This window comes from Geotrypetes seraphini, chromosome 4, assembly GCF_902459505.1.
Source record: "Geotrypetes seraphini chromosome 4, aGeoSer1.1, whole genome shotgun sequence".
NCBI lineage: Eukaryota > Metazoa > Chordata > Amphibia > Gymnophiona > Dermophiidae > Geotrypetes > Geotrypetes seraphini.
This window is the reverse complement of record NC_047087.1, coordinates 45,752,349-45,773,199: the sequence shown is the minus strand read 5'-3', so window position 1 is coordinate 45,773,199 and position 20,851 is coordinate 45,752,349. Positions and strand designations below refer to the sequence as shown.

The 20,851-nt window shown below is 38.9% G+C and overlaps 1 protein-coding gene across 2 annotated transcripts in view; it reads left to right on the top strand.

Annotated features, from left to right (window-relative positions):
• The window catches only part of URI1 (URI1 prefoldin like chaperone), a 211,327-nt gene that overhangs the window by 73,438 nt on the left and 117,038 nt on the right, over positions 1 to 20,851 (top strand). For both annotated transcript variants that reach the window (XM_033941954.1, XM_033941953.1), the window contains one exon: positions 13,057 to 13,135. In XM_033941954.1, coding sequence (XP_033797845.1) covers positions 13,057 to 13,135 — 79 coding nt within the window. The remainder of the gene's footprint in view (positions 1 to 13,056; positions 13,136 to 20,851) is intronic.

The window sequence follows — 20,851 nt, the reverse complement described above, 5'->3', positions numbered from 1 at the left end:
GGAAAGTTACTTTAATGGCAACCATGCAAAGTAGAAACTAAAAATAGACCCATGGACCTGACACGGACTGTGTTTCAGCTAAAAAGCCTGCATCAGGGGTCCTCAGAAAGAATCCACTTGATAAATAGTTAAAACCTAGTGCAAAGAAGAGCTTGTGCAGCACCGAACAGCTGAACAAAGCTACCGTAAACAGTGTCTAAAGGGCGATACATCTGTCAGTGGATGGATTGCAATGGGTGAAATTTGTTCATACTAGAACTAAGGCCATTTTAGTAGCTGGGGTTAATCTATGGAATAACCTGGTTGGACAGTTGAGGATGAGGGATAACATTCAGCATTTTAAAAAGCTTTTAAAAACATCCCTGTGTATTTAAGCTTTTTTTTTTAAATAGATGAGAAGCAGTAGATTCTGAATGAGTATTTTTATATTATATCATTGTTTGCTATTTTATTTTTATTGGGGCGGGAAACTGCACGGTGACACCAGGAAATTCTTTTTCACTGAAAGGGTGGTTGATCGCTGGAATAGTCTTCCATTTCAGGTGATTGAGGCCAGCAGCGTGCCTGATTTTAAAGCCAAATGGGATCGTCATGTGGGATCTTTTCACAGAGAAAGGTAGGGAAGGGTCATTAGGGTGGGCAGACTAGATGGGCCGTGGTCCTTATCTGCCGTCTATTTCTATGTTTCTATGTTTCCATTCTTGTAACCCACTTAGGTTTTAGGTGGGGTATAAGCTTGTAACATAAATAAATAAATAGTAAACAACTGTGCCATTTTCCTCCCTATGCAAAAGAGGTCTCTTAAAGCCCGAAAACTTCAGTTCAAAAAACATTTTGGTACCTCATTGGTATCGACATCCAGCATGGTGGGAGACTCAGATCCTAACACTTAGCCTCCTTTAACCCTGGCATTGGCATTAAGTGCATTGACACTGCATCCAGAGTGTTGGGCACCTTACAGAGGCAGGACTCTACTTCAACTTCATCTATGCCTTGTTCATATGAAAAAGCTAAGAAGCGTTAACCTTTTTCCCTTCTTGGCAGGCCACTATGTTATCCTTGACGCAAGGATGACTGTTCTCCAGATGATGTCTTCTCATAGGTGTACTTCGATATTGAGGTTTCCCATGCTATACAGACCAGTACAGCAGATTGCTTCCATGCCAATGTCTCTCCTGGTAATGATACCATCTCTCCAGAAGGAGATCCTGGCTATGCACAGACAAGAGCTTTTGGGGCTACTGCAGTCGCTGTCTTCATAGGTGTTTTAAAGGCTTCCATGCCTTCCTCAGCCCAGTCCAAGGATACATCAGAGTGTCGATTGAGGGCAAGGTCATACACCCCTTCTCAACATCGAGCAACAAAGTTGGCACTGACCCATTCGAAACATGCATTGTCTTCGGTAGAGGAATTATCTCCTGCCTCGGAACGTTGACCTGCACCTCGATGCTCCTCAACGCACCATCATCTCTTCTCTCGACACACACTTCCTGATTCTCCTAGAAGGGAATACTTTGAGGAGTTTGATTTAGATATCTCTAATCATTTGGATGAGGACTTGCAAGAGTACCCAGCAGAAGAATCCTACAGTATACCTTCTGATCCTTCCCTTCCTCTTCAACGATTCGCATCTCTGCCAGAAAGTATATCTTTTGCTAGCTTTGTAAGATAGATGGGACAGGCTCTCCCCATCAAAACGGAAACAGAGGGAGGAATCTTGTTCTGAACTCTTTGATTTTGAAGCACCACCAAATGAATGTATTAAAGTGCCTTTACACAAGGCCATGGAAGATACTTTATTTAAAAGCTGGGAGACTCCCCTATCAGTCCAAGTAGCTCCTAGAAAGATAGACACAATGTATAGAAATCAAACATATCCAGGTTTGACAAAGCTCAACTTCAACACCATTCATTAGTTGTGGAATCTGCTTCAAGCGTTCACGTATCTCATTATCTTATGTTTCTGCTCCTCTTGGCAGAGAAGCCAGTTTGCTGGCCTTCAGCAAACACATTTTCCAGTCATTTATGCTCCTTAACATAATTATGGACTACCAATTTTACATGTTTATTTACTTCAAATATTTATTAAAACAATTGTCAGAATTTGAACAATTTCTTCCCCCAGACAATTTAAAGCAATTTCAGCAATTATCTCAGAACTTGCTTACTACTAGAAAGTTCATGGCTGGAGCAGCTTTTAATGCCTTTGATGTTTCTTTCAGAATGCCCACAGTAGCAATTGCAATGCACTGTTTAGTTTCGCTTTGAGTCTCTGATCTGGATTGATTCAGTTAAAGAATGGCTTTCCAATGCGCCTTGTAAGGGCGATAACTTATTTGGGGGAAAAAAATTGAAGAGGCACCAGATAAGATAAAAAAAACGCGCACAAAAACTATGACAACTTTATCTAAACAATAAATCTCTCCATCATCTGAAGGATATGCTGCCTCATCTAGACATTCCTATTTATAACACCAAAAAGCATTACAATCATCCTTCTTCATCTTCTCAGCCTGCTTCTCGCATAACAACAAAGGACACAAAAATCACAAACTCAATCCAAACAGCAGTCATCCTTTTGACTCCTTTTTAGAGAGCATTTCCAATATTTCCCTCAATAAGAACATAAGAATTGCCATACTGAGACAGACCGAAGGTCCATCAAGCCCAGTATCCTTTTTCCAACAGTAGTCAACACAGGTCACAGGTACCTGGCAAGATCCCAAGGAGTAAAACAGATTTTATTCTGCTTATCCTAGGAATAAGCAGTGGATTTCCCCAAGCCATCTTAATAATGACCTATGGACTTTTCTTTTAGAAAATTATCCAACCCTTTTTTAAACCCTGCTATGCTAACTGATTTCACCACATTCTCCAGCAGCAAATTCCATATTTTAATTACAATTTAATTCTCCAGTGTGTTTTAAATCTATTACTTAGCCCCCTAGTCCTAGTATTTTTGGAAAGAGTAAACAAGCGATTCACATCTACCTTTTCCAATTCTCTCAGTATTTTATAGACCTCTGTCATATCTCCCCTGAGCTATCTCTTTTCCAAGTCATCTCTTCCTCACAATCTTCCCATCAGAGGCAGATTGATTTATTTTTACCAACGTGGTTCTTTGACTTGTCGCCCAGAGTTTATCCAGCGGGGAAGCAAAATGTATTAGCAGACAAACTGAACAGACTTCTTTAAATCCACGAATGATATCTCAGCACAACCATATTAAGTTGCATTTTCTCCAATTAGGGGACACCAGACATAGATCTCATTGCTTCTCCCCACAACAAAAAACTTTGGCTATTCTATTTCAGGCTATATACTCCACCCCCAAATTGCCTGGCATTAGATCCAATTCATTCATTAGGGACAGAGATTCATCTACACATTACCTCCAATACCTCTCATCGGAAAAACTCTACTAAAACTTCGTCAGGATTGGGGTACCATAATCCTCATGGCACCTTGTTGGCAACATCAATCTTGGTTCCCTTTCCTCCTAGAACTCTCCTCCAAGAATCTGTGCAAACTTCAACCATTTTCGATGCTACTGATATAGAATGACTGATACCTCATTTATCCCAACCCTTGCTCATTAGCGCTAACAGCGTGATCTCTTTCGCTGAGCAGGTAATGTCATTTTGAGTTAAAGAGGATGAGGTGGCTTTATAAGAACTAGTTGTATGCTATGTTGTCTTTCTTTCTTACCTTTTCCAGTTTCTTGATTTACAAAAATAGTTTATTTTATTTAAAAGACTAAATATCCCAGATATTTCTCATATGGCTGTACCGAGTATTTAATTTGGCCCCGACTAGCACATTATTCACATTCGGCTGACCAGTGATTTAAATTCAAATACAAATTATCCCTGACTTGACTGTGCTAAATCCTTCTGAAATAAACACTTGATTTCTGATTTCACGTTACTTCTTTTATTATTTGTTATGTTAAAGCTCAGTGCCCGTTGTTGGTATTCATATTCAGCCAAATAGTAAAATATGCTTTTTGGTACAGCTCTAATTTTTTCACTAACTCTACAATAGCCCGGAAGGCAAAGGGAAATGACTGAGCTGAGTGTCCAGTTTTTATTGAAGCCTAAACCATGCCATGCTGTGCCTATGGTTCAGAAGGGCACACAATGTTGCAAATTCTTAAGTTATTTTAGAAACATGCAATATCACTTTAAAATTATGTCAATTTTTGACATCTCAAGGAGCAAAGAGGCAACTGTTAGGAGAAATTATCGCATCAAGTAGAGTTCTCTTAATCAAGTTATCTTCTGTTTTTATTCTGTAAAAAATAAAACAGGAGGTATTTCAAACTACTACTTTTAATTATTTCTATAGCGCCACCAGACGCACGCAGCGCTGTACAGAGTCACAAAGAAGAAGAAAATAGTCCCTTACAATCAGACAAGACAGCCAAACAGGATGTCATGGATACAGTTAAGGGGAACGGTAAATCAGCGGGTTGGGTTGGAGGGCAGAGGAGTAGGGTTAAGGACTGAAAGCTATATCAAAAAGATGGGTTTTCAGTCTGCTTTTAAACAAGGAAAGGGCTGCTTGACGGACAAACTCGGATAATTTATTCTAGGCATAGGGGACAGTTAGATGAAAGGAACAAAGTCTGGAATTGGCAGTGGAGGAGAAGGGTAATGCTAAGAGTGACTTATCTGAGGAACGGAGTTCTCTGGGCAGTATATAAGGAGTGAGAAGCAAACACATTTGTAGGTCAGCAATAAGATTTGAACTGTATGCGATGGCAGATAAGGAGCCAATGAAGTGACTTAAGGAGAGGGGTGACATGAGCGTAGCGAGGTTGGTAGAAGATGAGTCGTACAGCAGAGTTTTGCACAGATTGCAAGGGGGAGAGGCAACACTGCGGGTTACTAGTTAGAAGTAATTTGCAGTAATCCAAGTGTAAGGTTTTGATAAGGGGATAAGGGTCCAGGTAGTGTACTCAGAGAGGAAGGGGTGAATTTTGGTGATATTGAAGAGATAGAAGCGACAGGTCTTAGCAGCTTGTTGGATATACGTAGAAAACGAGAGGTCAGAATCGAAGTCCAAAAACATCACATAAAGGGAAAGGGGATGGGATTTCATGTACTGCCTTTCTGTAGTTGCAATCAAAGCGGTTTACATATTATATACAAGTACTTATTTTGTACCTGGGGCAGTGAAGGATTAAGTAATTTGCCCAGGAGCTGCAGTGGGACTCAAACTCAGGTTCTCCTTGCCCTAACCATTAGGTTATTCCACCGCTCTTCCATATTTAGGTGTTCTTTCTTAACTTTTCGGAATGTTATGGAAAATCAGAGTGCCAAGATTAATTCTGTGGCTGGAAAACAGCAAACATAGATTCTCTTTCAAATTTACATTTCTTCGCATGCCATAGAGGTTACCAACTGAATTATTTGTAGCGGCAAGCCATAACATCAAAAAATTTTGGTTTAGTCTCAGTTAAGCTGAATACAAGAGTCATAAAAATCAGAGCAATTATATAAATGTATTATATTCTGACAAACAATTTTCATAAATGTTAAGATACAGCCTATACAGTATGCTTCGCTGTGAAACGAAATACTAGGTTTCAAATAAAAGAAGGAATGGGAGAGCAAACACTTATTACAAATCTCTTTATAAATAAAGAGCCAGATTTTTAGCGAGTACGATAACCTCATTATTAGGAACAGGTACTTAAGGGGCAAGTTTTCAAACTGCATTAGGAGAATAAACCTGCATTGTATGCTCAGACTCACTAATATATTATCATCCAAAAATCTGTGCACTGATTGCATCCAAGTACAGTCTGGCGTATTTATTTATTTATTTAAAAATCTCTTCTCCGCTTAATGCCTAAGCAAATTACAATAAGAATACACATATTCAAAAACATACAAATATGATATCCAGCCTCTTCCCCACTAACCCTGAACAAATCCTAAAACTAGGATATACTAATAAAAATTTTGCCCTTGTACAGAGCTCTAGAAATAGTTCTAGTATTATCCAACTAATAAAAAGCTTTGACAAATAAATAAGTTTTCAATTGTTTTTTAAAAGACATCTTGTGTTTTTCACAATCTCAAGTATCCTGGCAGTCCCGCCACTGAAATAGCTGTTGCCTGTGGTTTCCTATAACGTGTCTCGCCAAGTACTTCAACAGATAGCCTCATTGCAGATTGAGATCTCAATGATCTGAGAGGAGCGCATTGTTTTAACATCTTCATTAAGTATCAGGGTCCCACCCCATAGATTACCTGGTGTACAATTGTCAGAACTTTATGGTCAATCATTTGAATGGGTAGCCAATGTAGTTGTTTCAGTAGTGGTGTAATGTGGTCATTCCATGCAACACCTTAAATCATCATTGCTGCAGGGTTTTGCACAAATTGCAGCTCTTTGAAATGCACTGTGCCAAACTTGATCCTTGTCAATAGCTCGTTTTCTGCCACACTGGTCTTGCTGCTTTTTGTTTGACCTCTTCAATGTCTCCTGATCAGGATGAACTCTACATTTGCTATAATCTGCCCTTGCCTGTGTCATCATCCAAAAGGGTGCCGATGATCCCTAGCAGTAGTACCATGAAATTACCACTAGTGATCACTTTCACCATTTTGGATGATGATGCCGCCAAGAGCTGGAGTGATTGGGGATGACTCCTTCCAAAACCACTAGACACTGAGGATTCTATAATGGACAGGCCCAGGGGTCCTTTGGGAGGGTTGGGGAGAGGGGTAACATTGGGTTTGATGCTTTATGAAGTGACTTTTTCAGCAGGGATGAGACTTCCAGGGATCCCCTCAGGTTGGGAGGCAAGTAGGAGGTTTCGGGGGTTTTTTTTTTGGGGGGGGGAGGATGGGGTGAGAGGCAAGAAGTACTTAAGGCTTGGGGGAGGTGCTGTGCCCTTTTTTCCAGTTAAAAATGCTGGCTGCTTTAAGAGACAGCTTGTCAACATTGGGCTACAGCTTGGCGGCCTAGTGCTGCCAGGTCTGATGAATATTGCTGCTAGCAAGGTAGCTTGGAACCTTATTCATGTACCACAGGAGTCATCAACCTGTAATAGATACTGCAGGTTGGTGACTCCTGTGGTAAATCAAGGTGCAGTAATATTAATAACTTTATTTTTATACCGCAGTTCAATGCGGTTCACAATTAAAAAAAACAAAACAAACCCCCTGTAAAACATAGCGACTTTACATCAAAGATACATAATTCATAAGATCACATTATAAAAAGGATTAACAAATCTATTTATATAAATTTATCAAACAAATAAGTTTTTAATGACCTGAAAGCCTGATAAGAAGAGGTCAAGATCAAACCACCAAAGCTTTTAATCCATTTTCCTGCTTGAAAAGATAGTCCAATCAAGCAATCTTTAATACAGTCTAACCTTGGATAGCGAGTTAACGTGATTTACAAGTGTTTTGCTAGATGAGCAAAACATTTTCTTAAATTTTAACTTGATAAAAGAGCACATATATGTGCAGTATGAGCACATATACGTGCAGTCACGTCAAATACGCACAATATATGTGCATCGCATCACTGATCACGTCTGAACATAATACATGCACCAGCAGTTCAAGCGCGCACAACATACACACATCTCACGCTGAGCGCGGCTGTACATAGGGGTCCTTTTATCAAGCCGCGCTAGCGGGGTTAGCGCGTCAGACATTTCATCACATGCTAACCCCCGTGGCTGGCTAAAAAACTAACGCCTGCTCAATGCAGGTGTTAGCGGCTAGCGCGGCAGGCAGTTTAACGCGCGTTAAACCCCTACCGCAGCTTGATTAAAGGACCCCATAACAAAAAATCACGCTCAATTCACCCGCAGTGTAGTGACTGTTCGAAACGAGTGAGATCATGCAATACAAGTACGTACCGTACTGTATTTTCTATTAAAGTTTTTGGGATGTGGAACAAATCGTCCGAGTTTTCATTATTTCCTATGGGGAAATTCACTTTGATATACGAGTGCTTTGGATTACATGTATGCTTCTGGAACGAATTATGCTCGCAAACCAAGGTACCACTGTATATGCAACCCTTTAATGATAGAAAGGAAAACAAGGAGATACTACATGTAGAGTGATTAGTTTCTGAAAGATCAGAATGATTTATAAGATAGGTTGGAGCAAGACCAAACAATGTTTTATAACAGGCAAATTTGAAAATTATTCTTGCCTTGACTGGGAGCCAGTGCAACTTTTGGTAATAAGGTGTTTGATTTTTTCAAATTGAAAATTAAACGCACTGCCGTATTTTGGATAATTTGCATCCTCTTGATAATTTTCTTGTAAGATCCTAAATAAATGATATTACAATAATCCAATATACTTAAAACTAATGATTGTACTATCAGTCTGAAAGACAAAAAATCAAAATAGGATTTTATAGTATGAAGCTTCCACTATATAAAGAAACTTTTAACTAAAGCGTCAAGTTGAGCATCAAAGGTTAAAGACTGATCCAAATTGACTAAAAATATTTTGATAACAGAGTTGATAGGATAATCAATTCCATTTAGCATCAGAGAAGTCTCTTTAATTTTATTAGTTGTACTTGCCACCTTTTACCACACTTTGATAACATCCTACCCCCATAATATGTATTTTCAGCATTGCTATCTAGATAATTAGCAATGCTTGCTAGAGCAAAAAAGGGAGTGGGGAAGGGACACAGGTCAAACCACTATAAGGACAATTAGTTTATTAGAATGTCAACAGATTTAGGTTAAAAGATATGTATGAATAAAACGTGACAGGCATAGAAAGTCCTTTATAATAAAATATATATTGGATCCCAACACAGTCCGTGTTTTGGGCAAATATGCCTTCTTCAGGGGTGAAAAAGGTAGCCCAGTAGGTGCGCCAAATTGCAAAAAAGCCAAGCCAAAATGGTTACTTGCATTATGTATTATAAAATTCCTGCTGCCTGGCACAATGTCCAAAAGAAATGTAATCTTGAAACAACACTACAATTTTTGAGTTATTGCAGCGTTTTTTCAAGATTGCGTTTCAGATAGCGGCTGAATATCATCACTTCCATTTGAATAAGTCCCAGCACTACCTCAGTTCCTGTCACACAGATAATGATTAAAAAATTAATAAAGATTTACCTTTTTGGCTTCTAAAACTTTTGATTAATGCTTAAGTTTTCTTAAAAAATAAAAATAAGAACATCCAAACCTTAGTAATGATCTTTAATAGTTTTTTTTCCCATTCTTTTAAATTTTTCTTCATTTCTGCCAAGTATTTAAAATATTTTAAATCTTGTTCAACTTAGCCATTTCAACTGTTAGATATCCATCTCTTTCCTGGCATTGCCCTTTTATGTTCAAAGCCAATGTCTGGTCTTAGGAAATTAGATCTATAATACCTTTAAATAACACTTTCCCCCCTCCCTAAAAAAAGAAATCAAAATGTCAAATATAGTATTAACCACAAAAGGCAGTAAAAGTCTAATAGACCTTCTGAGTGACCCAGTCTCTCTCAAGCACTCAAATAAGTAACAATTATAATAATAAATGTGTAAGAAAGATTCTCAGTGTGAAGGAAAAGCGAAGGGAGAACATTCTCCAGCGCTTACACATACTGGTGAAGATATAATAACCTCCACACTGTATCCCTCTTGTGTGCTCAACTCAATAATTGGTGAAAAAATTAATACAGCGATAAAGTAAATCACAAATTTAAAGTGCCAATAAAAAGACAGAGTGGGACACACTGAAGGTCCCTCAGCCGACTCCTAAATCAAAAAAGCAGACTTAGCTTGAAGACATGGTCTGGAAGATAAGAACAGGGCTACAAGATCCGCTGCCACATCAGGTTCTACCAAGCCCAGTTTCAGAGACTCTGGGTCCCTTCCTCAGGAACCTGTAGCATTAGACGGACACAAATCATAAAGCCATGAGCCGGCGCCAGCCGGCAAAAGGAGGGAGGAGCTAACAGAGCGGCAGGCAAAACACACTTAAAAACTGGGAGGAAAAAAAAACGTCATAAAGGGGCAGCCAATCACAAAAAATTGGCCAATCAGCTAGACAATAGTGTTCCATTCAATTCCTTCATTAAGGCCGTAGGGGTGAACCGTATTGAATTCAAAAATCCAGAACTGTTCTCGCAGCTGGATACGTGCAAGTCTATCCCCTTTAAAATCCACAGGAAGTTGTTCGATAATAAACCAGGTGAGATCAGCAAACTCATGGCCCTTGGGGAACCATGGGGGCAGAGGTAGTGGAAGTGTTTAGCCGGCTCTTATGTTCTGACAGTCTAGTTTTTACTTTGCGGCTAGTCCGTCCCACATAAACCAGGTCACACGGGCAGGTGATAATGTAAACTACCCATTGAGACAAGCAGGTAGTATACTGTCTTAACTTATATTCACGCTGAGAAATAGAATGACGCCAAGTGGAGATAGACAAAGAGTTGAAACATGCATTGCAGTGACCACAAGGTTTGTGACTCAAGTTTCCAAGTTTTATTAGTGCTTGATAAATCGCTTATTGAATACCTAATGTACAATTGAATACCTGATGTACAATTCAAGTAAAATAGAAACACAAATACACTAACTTTTAAATAAAAAAACATACTGGGTTAACACACATGAAACATGAGGGTAGATGGGGAAAGTTACAATATATTTGTAGAAGAAATATATTAAAGGGAAAAATAACTCAAGGAAGGGGAAAAAAAGCAAAATTATGGGATATAAAATCTAGGGTTAAAAAAATGGGGCATTGTTTTATGGATTTGTTATGTATTAGTATATGTACCGATGCAATGTTTGACTGATGTTCAGCTCTATTACTTTCTGTTCTTTTGTAAAACCTTAATAAAAACTTATTGAACTTAAAAAAAAAAATGTTTAAATCTGAGAGTCATATATTAAAAGCATCCTTAAAAAAATAAGTTTTTAAAGCTCTTTTAAAAGAAATGAGGCCCTTTATGTCTCTAATGTACTGAGGCATAGAGTTCCATAAGGTAGGGGCGATAATTGAGAACATGTCTTGTCTTCTAGTACCAATAATTTTTAAAGAAGGAACTGTTAACAGATTGTTTGAAGCTGATCGAAGGGTCCGTGAAACGTTGTATGGAATAAGCAGTCTTGTAATGAACTGGGGTTCATTATAGATCATAGATTTAAAAACTAGCAGTGATATTTTGTACGAAATTCGATCTCCGGGTTATTACCATACGCTTGATTCAACAAGTTGTCCAAATTTTTAGGGCGGGAAAAGGCAATTCTCAGAACATCTTTAAAACTGTCATGTATATTCAAAATGTGCCAATATTTCCTGATGATGTTAGCTACATCTTGAGCTTGATTCGAAAAAGAAATCACACACACTTGACGATCATCAGACGACGTATTGTGCTTCTAAGCTGTAGATCAAAAAATCAGGATTGGCATAACGTGCTCTATAATATGCACGTTTGATCACCCAATCGGGGTAGGGGGGTGGTCAAACAGGATAAAATTTTGTCATTACAAACAGCAAATTGATATTTTCAGCAATCCACAAGATTACAAAAGACTTCTTTCTGCATATATCTTTGGTTTTTCTTTTTTCCTTTTTTTATGGAAACATATTGAACTAAATGAGTGGATAAAGACAATCTTGGACTGAAAGTAGCTGGATGACCTGAAGACAGCATATTTTATTGTTTGTTCTGCTAGATTTTATTACTTTTATTTAAGATTTTTCCCTCAAATGGTGTACTATGTTCCTGTACAAACTTATGTTTGAGTTTCTGCTATATTCACATTATTCAGTATTTGGATTACACCTTCATTTACCAGCAGAGGGAGACATAGAACAGCTTCCCCCATTCTTTGCTCCAGATTGTTCACTATTTCCCACAAACGCAGCATTTGATGAGTGTTTTCTTTCCTTTTATTTTTTTTTAGTTCTTTTTTGTAACTCTATAGATGTGTGTTTCAGCAATCTAAATAGTGTTTTAGCGTGCTTACATGCACTCTTGGTGTCTTTGCTGTTTCCCTTTATTAGAGGCTTGAGACAGTTTTTAGTGGAACTAGCATCCTATCCATTTCTGATCTGGTTTTTTTTTGTTTTTTTTTGTTTTTTAGAGTTATGGTTTCTTTATTGCAGCAACTGCCTCTCTTGCCTAACAATGAAAAAAAAATCTACAGCTTAGAAGCACCAGTTTGCACTTTTGTGCCAAGGAACAGAAATGAAAGATAGTTTCAGAGCTTTCCACCAGAAGCATATGCTTTTAGTGTTTTAATCAGTTTCTTTAGGATACCATTTGTATTGCATGTTTTTGTTTGTGAGTCGTTATCATAAGAGGAAATAGTTCTGTCTGCCTTTGCTTGCTCTGGATGGTGCTTAACCTTTGCTCCAGGCTATCACAACTGAACACTCAGAAAAGTAACTGTCGGAAAGAAAATATTTTCATTGAAAAGTTTTAGCATAATCTCTTATGTGAACATTATAGAGGCATAAAGTCTGCACCTGATAGACTTGTCTTTTCCGATACCCCTAGGATCTCTGACTTAAATTAGAATTGATGTTTGATGATAATTTACAAGGCAGCAGCTCCTCACAGGCAGTGGTATGCAGTGAACAAAGGATTCCAAATCTTATTCTGAAATTCTGGATTATAAGATGCAAATCTAAGAAGGGCCCTTATTTAATTTACTTTCTTTTGGTTATCCTTTCACCTTTTATTGATATTGGGATAATCCAGAATTTATTTGTTCAAATATATACATGCCACCTGTCTCCTCTTAGCACCACCACTGCCTTTTCCATATCATTTCTGTCAGCAGAACTTGACACTGCCATTAAGAAGCCAGCTCCTTGGAAGGTGAGTGTTCATCAAAGGTATTCTTGTTCTGATATCATTATTACTAATATTTCAGTTAGGCTAAATATCTCAGTATATCTTTTAAGAAGCAGCTGACATCTGCTGTAAGGCTTAGCGCTCATTTGAGGCAAACTTTTTAAATGAGGTAATTCAATGTCTTGGAAATATATTTTAAATTTAAGATTTTTACATTATATTAAATTGTATTTCTTAACAGGAAGAAGGTTGAGAATGATTATGAGGTGCTTCAGAAGCGGCTCAGTTCGTTGCCTGATAAACTGTCTTATGACATTATGGTATGTGCCATATATTTTACTAGAAATAATGCACTTCTGTGTCCTAGGTAATCCGCACCAGAGGTTATTCTGCTATCTCTTAGGCATATTATTCAGACTTGCTATGTAATACTTTGTAGTAGCAATACATTAATTAGGGTAATCGTTAAGGTTCTTCTGCTTCTTTCAGATTCTAATAAATTGTCATGTTTATGACTGGAGAACTAATGATATAAATGCTAACAAAAAAATCATTAGGTATGCAAAGCTATTACTGTATGGAAGATTGTACTTTGAACTGAAATATGGTACTTTATCATCTGCTGTTCATCAGAGAAGGAGCAGGCCATATTATTTTCCGATTCACAGAATTCATGAACATTGATTTTAATATAAAAAGGGTGCTGCTAATTTTTGTTTTAATGGTCTTCACATCGACTTACTGATGTATACTTATAACCTGAATCATTTAGAGCAGATCTTCTGCTCACCATTTGGACTTCAATCCTAGTTTCCTATATTTACCAGGGATATAATAAACCCAGGAGAATATAATTCTCTGTTTTATTTATCCTTATAATGTTGTTTGTTATTACAGATTCTTTTAGTTTGCACTAATGCTTGACTTTCAAAATGCAGGTTTGCAAATCTTTTGCTGAAATACTAAAAATGCAGCAGATGGATAGGATAATGAAATTTTTAAATTACTTCTGCTGCTATTATTATTATGACAAATAAATCCCAGCATAAACCTATTATTTGCACACTTGGGCCAGTCTGTCAAGGTTTGTATGGTTGTAACTCTGTCCATGCACAGAGGAAATACCTTTCTGGTGGTTTTTCACACATCTGCACTGGTGCAACTAAATTAGCATCTGCCCTAGTGACTGTCTAGATACCCCTCTAAGCATTTTGCTATACAAATGTTGGCACACTCACACACATATTTGATTGTTGTGGTTGGTGCATATTATTAAAGTGTTAAGACCTTAATACCAATTGAGTTTTAAAAGAAACTATAGTTAGCAAGCACCTTGGCATGATTCTATTTTGTGACTACCTGAGAGGCCATTTTTCTGTTGCAGACTGGACATAACATGGATAGTTTGTGACCATTTCTGTCACATTGCTACCTTCTCTCTCTAAGCCTGCCAAATTCAATACAAGCACAAGTCATTTGTTGGAAATAAAGGCCGCATAGGGTGAAGAGCACTTTGCTCCTAAGCAAAATTCCTATGCTTTTCAGCTGACTACCCTATATGAAATCAGCTAAACAATCTTAGATTCACTTTTCCTGCCAGAATCTGAGAGAGTCTGAATCTATTGTACTATTCTGGGCTCTTCATCTTGCTTCATAGCTAGAGAGACCACTACTAGTATGATTATACCCAACTCAAGTTATGTGGCTTCCTGGGTGCCTGCATATAATCTAAACTTATCTGTTCTTGCGTCTGCATCAAAACAACCACAGCTGCAGAAATTTCCCTTTCCCTTAGTTGAGCCACTTGGCTTGGAAGGGAGTCCTATCGTTGAGTTCAACCTCTGGAGAGCCCTCCAAATATTTTCCAGAAACACTGCACCAGGAGTCTTACTGCCAGCTTCTAATGCTGACTGCTCCCTGACACTTTCACTGCCAGTCTGTAGAGCAGCTTCTCTAGTTTATTAGGATTTTATATACCACCTATCAAGGTTATATTTCCACATGTGAAACCCCTGCAGCTGCGGCTGAAAGTATCACATTAAGCCCTGAAGTTGAGAGTTCCATCACTCTGAGCTATCACCAGGAAATTTTCTTCTGTGGAAGAAAGGGCCTTGGATGTGAAGCACATTATTGTCTGTTGTAGTGGGGACGAAGTTTTAGTGCCTGAGGGAGCCACTTTAACAATCTTTCCTATAGAAACAGCTGGAAAAGAAGTAATTCAGCAGCAAATGTAAGGCACTTCTGAATGTGGCCAAGCTTCATGCAACCATCTTTCTACTCCGCCAAGACAATTTCTAGTCCCAAACCTAGCCATGACCATGCCCCAGAGCTCTAGCAAAGATTTTATAAAAAGATTGGAAGCTTCTTTTGGTAATGGGAAAGGCATAGTAAGTACCATAAGGCAAGAAGGGAGAAATGATCCTGTTCTAATAATACGCATGCTTTGCCTAGGTTGATTTCCCAATCCAGTAGTTGCCGTAGTTGGGCTGCCCAATGATAATATACCAAATTAGGAACCACCCTCCCCCAAATCCATACATTGCCAAATCAGAGATTTTGATAACCCAGGTGGCTTCCTGCCCCATGTAAGTCTTCATTTTGTTCAGTGGTGTTACCCATTAATTTAGTTTTATCTAGATTTACTTTAAGCCTGGCTACAGTACTATACTCATGCATTATAACCAGGATAGTTCATCCAGGATGCCCCCACATAAAGCAAAATATCAGCAAAAAGTGCTATTTTATGATGATAAGTTCCCAATCTAAATCCTTTAATATTCATATTAGATTGAATCTTTGGTGCTAACGGTTCTATGGATAATGCAAAAAGTAGTGGCAACAAAAGACAGCCCTGCCTGATGCCTCTCTCAATAGAGAATAAAGTTGTATAACTACTATTGATTTTTATGCATGTTGTGGGCTATTCATAAAGTTTCTGAATCTAGGTACAGAAGTTATTCCTCAATCATACCTTATTCAATACCAGCCAAAGAAAGTTCCACGGACCCTATCAAATGCTTTCTCTGTGTCTATGGCCAAAATAACAAATTTCAAATGGATCCACTGGGCATTCCAAATACATTCAGAGTTTGCCAAATATTATCTGCCATTTGACATTTAGGCATAAAACCAGCTTAAAAACATAGAAACATAGAAAAAAGCAGCAGAAAAGGGCTATAGTCCACCAAGTCTGCCCATTCCAAGTATCCCCTCCCCTGAATTTACTCCCTTAAAGATCCCACGTGAGTATCCCATTTTCTCTTAAAATCCGTCACGCTGCTGGCCTTTATCACCTGGAGTGGGAGTCTGTTCCAATGATCCACTACTCTTTCGGTGAAGAAGTACTTCCTGGAGTCGCCATGAAACTTCCCTCCCCTGATTTTCAGCGGATGCCCTCTGGTGGTCGAGGGTCCCATGAGCCAGAAGATATCATTTTCTGACTCGATGTGTCCCGTGATGTACTTATATGTTTCAATCATATCTCCCCGTTCTCTTCTTTCCTCAAGTGAGTACAGCCGCAATTTTTTAAATCTTTCTTCATACGTGAGATCCTTGAGCCCCAAGACCATCCTGGTGGCCGTTCGCTGAACCGACTCGATCCTCAGCACGTCCTTTCGGTAGTGTGGTCTCCAAAACTGAACACAGTACTCCAAGTGAGGCCTCACCATGGCTCTGTACAATCAGCATGTATCAAACTCGGGAACACCTGAGCTTGTTATTTGGCTAGGATCTTTTCCAATAGCCTAACATCTACATTTAGTACTGAAATAGGTTGGTAAGACCTGTGAATACCTCTGAATGTTTCCATGGTTTCAGCAAAATAGAAATACCTGTCTCACACACTTGGTGGAAGAGGTTTCTCCACCAGTAGATCATTTCCACCCAGCCTTGTAGTTCTCTAATATTGACAACAAAGTTCTTATTCAATTTAGCTGAAAATCTGTCCAGTCCTTTGTCTTTCCCACTTTTCAATTGTTTAATCACCCATTCAATTTCTGAGAAAGCTATAGGGGAGTTCGATATATATCTTCCTGAGATAATCTAGGCATGACAATTTGACCCAAATAGTATTGCATGCCCTACATATTAGTAACAGGAGTCCCTTCATACAGTTTCTGATAGGAATCCAGAAATTATGAGCCAACTTCTTCATCTGTTTAATAGGGAATCTCATCTCTACCTTTTATTTTCTGAACTGATTGAATTGCCTGTCTCTCCTGGAGACGCCTAGCTAAGATTATGCCTGATTTATTGCTAAACTCAAAAAAATGCTGTTTAAGCCGCCTGTGCATGAAGTCAACATTCTCAATTTGTAACTGCCTCAATTCTCTTCTAACTTGGGTTAATTCTCATAGGAGATCAGGCTCTGGTTGCTTCCTGTGTTGTTGTTCCAAATAGCTTAACCTCTCCTATAAATACAAATTTTGTTGGTTCCTTACCTTTCTTATGTGCCCCCTAGTTGATAAGGTGACCTTGCACAACTGCTTTAATGACATCCACAAATAACTCGCTTATTGTCTTTTTCATTCATATATTTGCATTATCCCTTTAAGTTCTTCATAGATTTGGTGATCTAAAAATTTGCTTTAAGTCTTCAGAATCCCGTTCACGTTTCTACTCCCAAATCTTCCAGCGTGGTCAAATACTTGAATAGACTCAATTTGGGCCTTCTTCACCTGGCCTCACAAATTCCTATGACACCAAACTAGATCTACTACTATTTATTATTTCTATAGCGCTGAAAGGCGTACACAGAGCTGTACATTTTAACATACAATAGACAGTCCCTGCTAAGAAGAGCTTACAATCTAATTTAGACAGGACATTTCAGGGTTAGGGAGGTTATAGTGGGTATATGTATCTGACAGCAGTGAGGAGGAGTTAAGAGTTGAAAGCAGTTTCAAAAAAGTGGTCCTTTAGCTTGGATTTGAACACTGCCAAATCTGTTCTAGTAGAAGTGTCTCTAGAGTGTGAGTAATAAGTATAGTTTCTCTGGGTAGGAAGATATAATTGCCATTTATCTAGCAAATAAGTGCTTTAACCAGCTCTCATAAAGCCTTACTGTGAACTCTGCTATATTCACCACCTCCTACGGAGTGGTCCAGAGATGTATCTAGCACAATATTTAAATCCTTCCTCCACCAAATTAAATGACTGCCTGTTTAATAAATTATAGTAGGGGCTACTTAAGTTCTTTGAAAAGTTCTTTTTTCTTAATATTGGGTACATAAATATTTATAATGGTGACTTCTTTCCCTTGTAGCCTCCCTGTTATTTCAAGGCATTTTCTCAGATAATCTTTGTAAACATCTCCCAATAAGAAGGAGCATCTTGAATGGATGAGAATCGCCAGCCCCCTAACTATCCTCCTCCTAATGGCCTATGTATAATTCAGACCTCATAATTTTTATGATTCAATAATTGGTGGTCGTTTGTACATAAGTATGTTTCTTCTATTAGTATAAGTCCCAATGCAAATTGTTCAACTCATTAAGCATAATACACATTTTACCTACGATGTTCTCACCTTAATGTTCTTACAAATTCCTATCTCCAACTTTCCTGTCCTTTTCCTCTCACCTACCAAACACATCCTCTTTGCCTCCTTTTTCCCCATGCATTTTTCCCCTCCATCAGTCCCCAAATGTTGGTGGTCATTTCCCTATGTAGCTAGCATAACCCTTGGGGGGGTCCTTCATGACCAAGAAGTGGAACCTAATTTTTGCTCCTTCTCTGCCCTTTGTGTGCCCCCCCCTCCCCCATGCATCACTATAAAAGTCTCTCCTTGTAACCCTCCTAGACCTCTCCCCCACATAGAATTTATTTTCTATTCCAGTAGCCTTTCAAGTTTAAAAAAAATCCAGATGCTTGTTGAGATTGTGATGGGATTGATCAGTTGAGCTGATTCAGCAATTCTGTAAGAACAGCTGAGTGGTTCGATTTCACCGAAATTTCAATTCCCGTTGAGTTATTTCCACCTACAGAAAAGAAAAAGATACAATGTGGTTTGTTGAAGTCATGTGTCCTAATCTGTCACTATGAGACTTTTTTTGGGAGTCCCAGAGATTTTGGTGCTCTAGAATTCTACTGTTCTATCCTGATGAAAGAAAATTTTTGCTTGCTCTGGGTTTATATCATATAGCGCCATGGTGACGTGGAAGTACAACTTTTAATCTATCAAGAAGCCTCCAGTTTTTAGAATGTTGATGGTAAGTAGGGTGGCCTGAATCCATACAGAAATCTACTAGCCAAACATGAAAATGGCTAAAACTTGAATTCCTGCCTGTATAGGTATGCTGTTACTACAGCTAAGCATTTGTGAAGGCCTTGGGTGCTGGAAAAGGACTGAAAGGAAATACTCTCACTGATAACGGTTTGAAGCCAAAGTGAAACAAGGAATTTTCTGTAGCTCGGATGAGTAGCCATGTACATAAACAATCTATTGTAGTGTATTTAAAAACACTAGAACAGTTGACAAATGAAGAAACCTGTTGGTGTCCCTAAGGTATAAGACTAAAGAACATAAGAAGTTGCCTCTTCTGGGTCAGACCATAGATCCATCGTGCCCAGCAGTCCCCTCCCGCGGCGGCCCATCAGGTCCATGACCTGTAAGGTGATTCTTTGCCTAAAACCCTTCAATCCCCTTTATCCCTCTGTCTATACCCTTTCATAATCCTATCTATACCTCTATCTGTATCCCTCAATCCCCGCATCCATCAGGAATTTATCCAATCCTTCTTTGAAACCCCGTAATGTACTCTGTCCTATCACAGCCTCCGGAAGTGCATTCCAGGTGCCCACCACCCTCTGAGTGAAAAAGAATTTCCTAGCATTGGTTCTAAACCTGTCCTCTTTCAATTTCTCCGAGTGCCCCCTTGTTCTTGTGGTTCCCGATAGGTTGAAGAATCTGCCCCTCTACACCTTCTCTATGCCCTTTATGATCTTGTAAGTCTCTATCATGTCTCCTCTGAGTCACCGCTTTTCCAGGGAGAAGAGCCCCAGTCTTTCTAACCTGTCTGCGTATGAAAGGTTTTCCATACCTTTTATCATTTTTGTCGCTCTTCTCTGAACCCTCTCAAGTATCGCCATGTCCTTCTTAAGGTATGGTGATCAATATTGGACACAGTACTCCAGATGCGGGTGCACCATCGCACGATACAGCGGCATGATGACTTCCTTTGTTCTGGTTGTAATACCCTTCTTAATAATGCCCAACATTCTGTTTGCTTTCTTTGAGGCTGCTGCGCATTGTGCCGTTGACTTCATTGTTATGTCCACCAGCACACCCAAGTCTTTTTCAAGGTTACTTTACCCTAGTACTAATCCCCCCATTTTGTAGCTGAAGATCGGGTTCTTTTTCCCTATATGCATGACCTGGCATTTCTCTATATTGAAGTTCATCTGCCATTTATTTGCTCACTCCTCCAGTAGGTCTTCACACTCCTCCGCCGTCCTAACCCTGCTACAGAGTTTAGTGTCATCCACAAATTTTATAACTTCATACTTTGTCCCTGTTTCTAGGTCATTAATAAATACATTGAACAGTAGCGGTCCGAGTACCCCAGTGTGGAACACTGCTCATGACTCTCCTCCAGTCCGAGTAGTAGCCCTTCCCTCCAACCCTTTGCTTTCTGCCTGCCAACCAGTGTTTAACCCATCTGTATACGTCCCCTTTCACCCCGTGGTTCCACAGTTTCCTAAGTAGCCGCTCATGGGGTACCTTGTCAAAGGCTTTTTGGAAGTCGAGATAAATGATGTCTATGGGTTCCCCTTTGTCCATCCTCCAGATGTCCTTCATATGAGGATTATCTGGCTTAGAAGGCACTGTATATTTCAAAAGGAAGCACTGGGTCTGTTACCCTTGGTTCTAACTCTTAAAAGGTTCAAGGTAGAATAGATAAAAATAAATTATTTCTTTTATTTAAATGGGATGTTTTAAATAAAATATTTTTTGAGGACGGTCATTGAAATTACTAAATACTTGCGTAACAATCATTTTGCAGCAGCAGCTCTGAAAAGAATGGGTGGAACCAAGC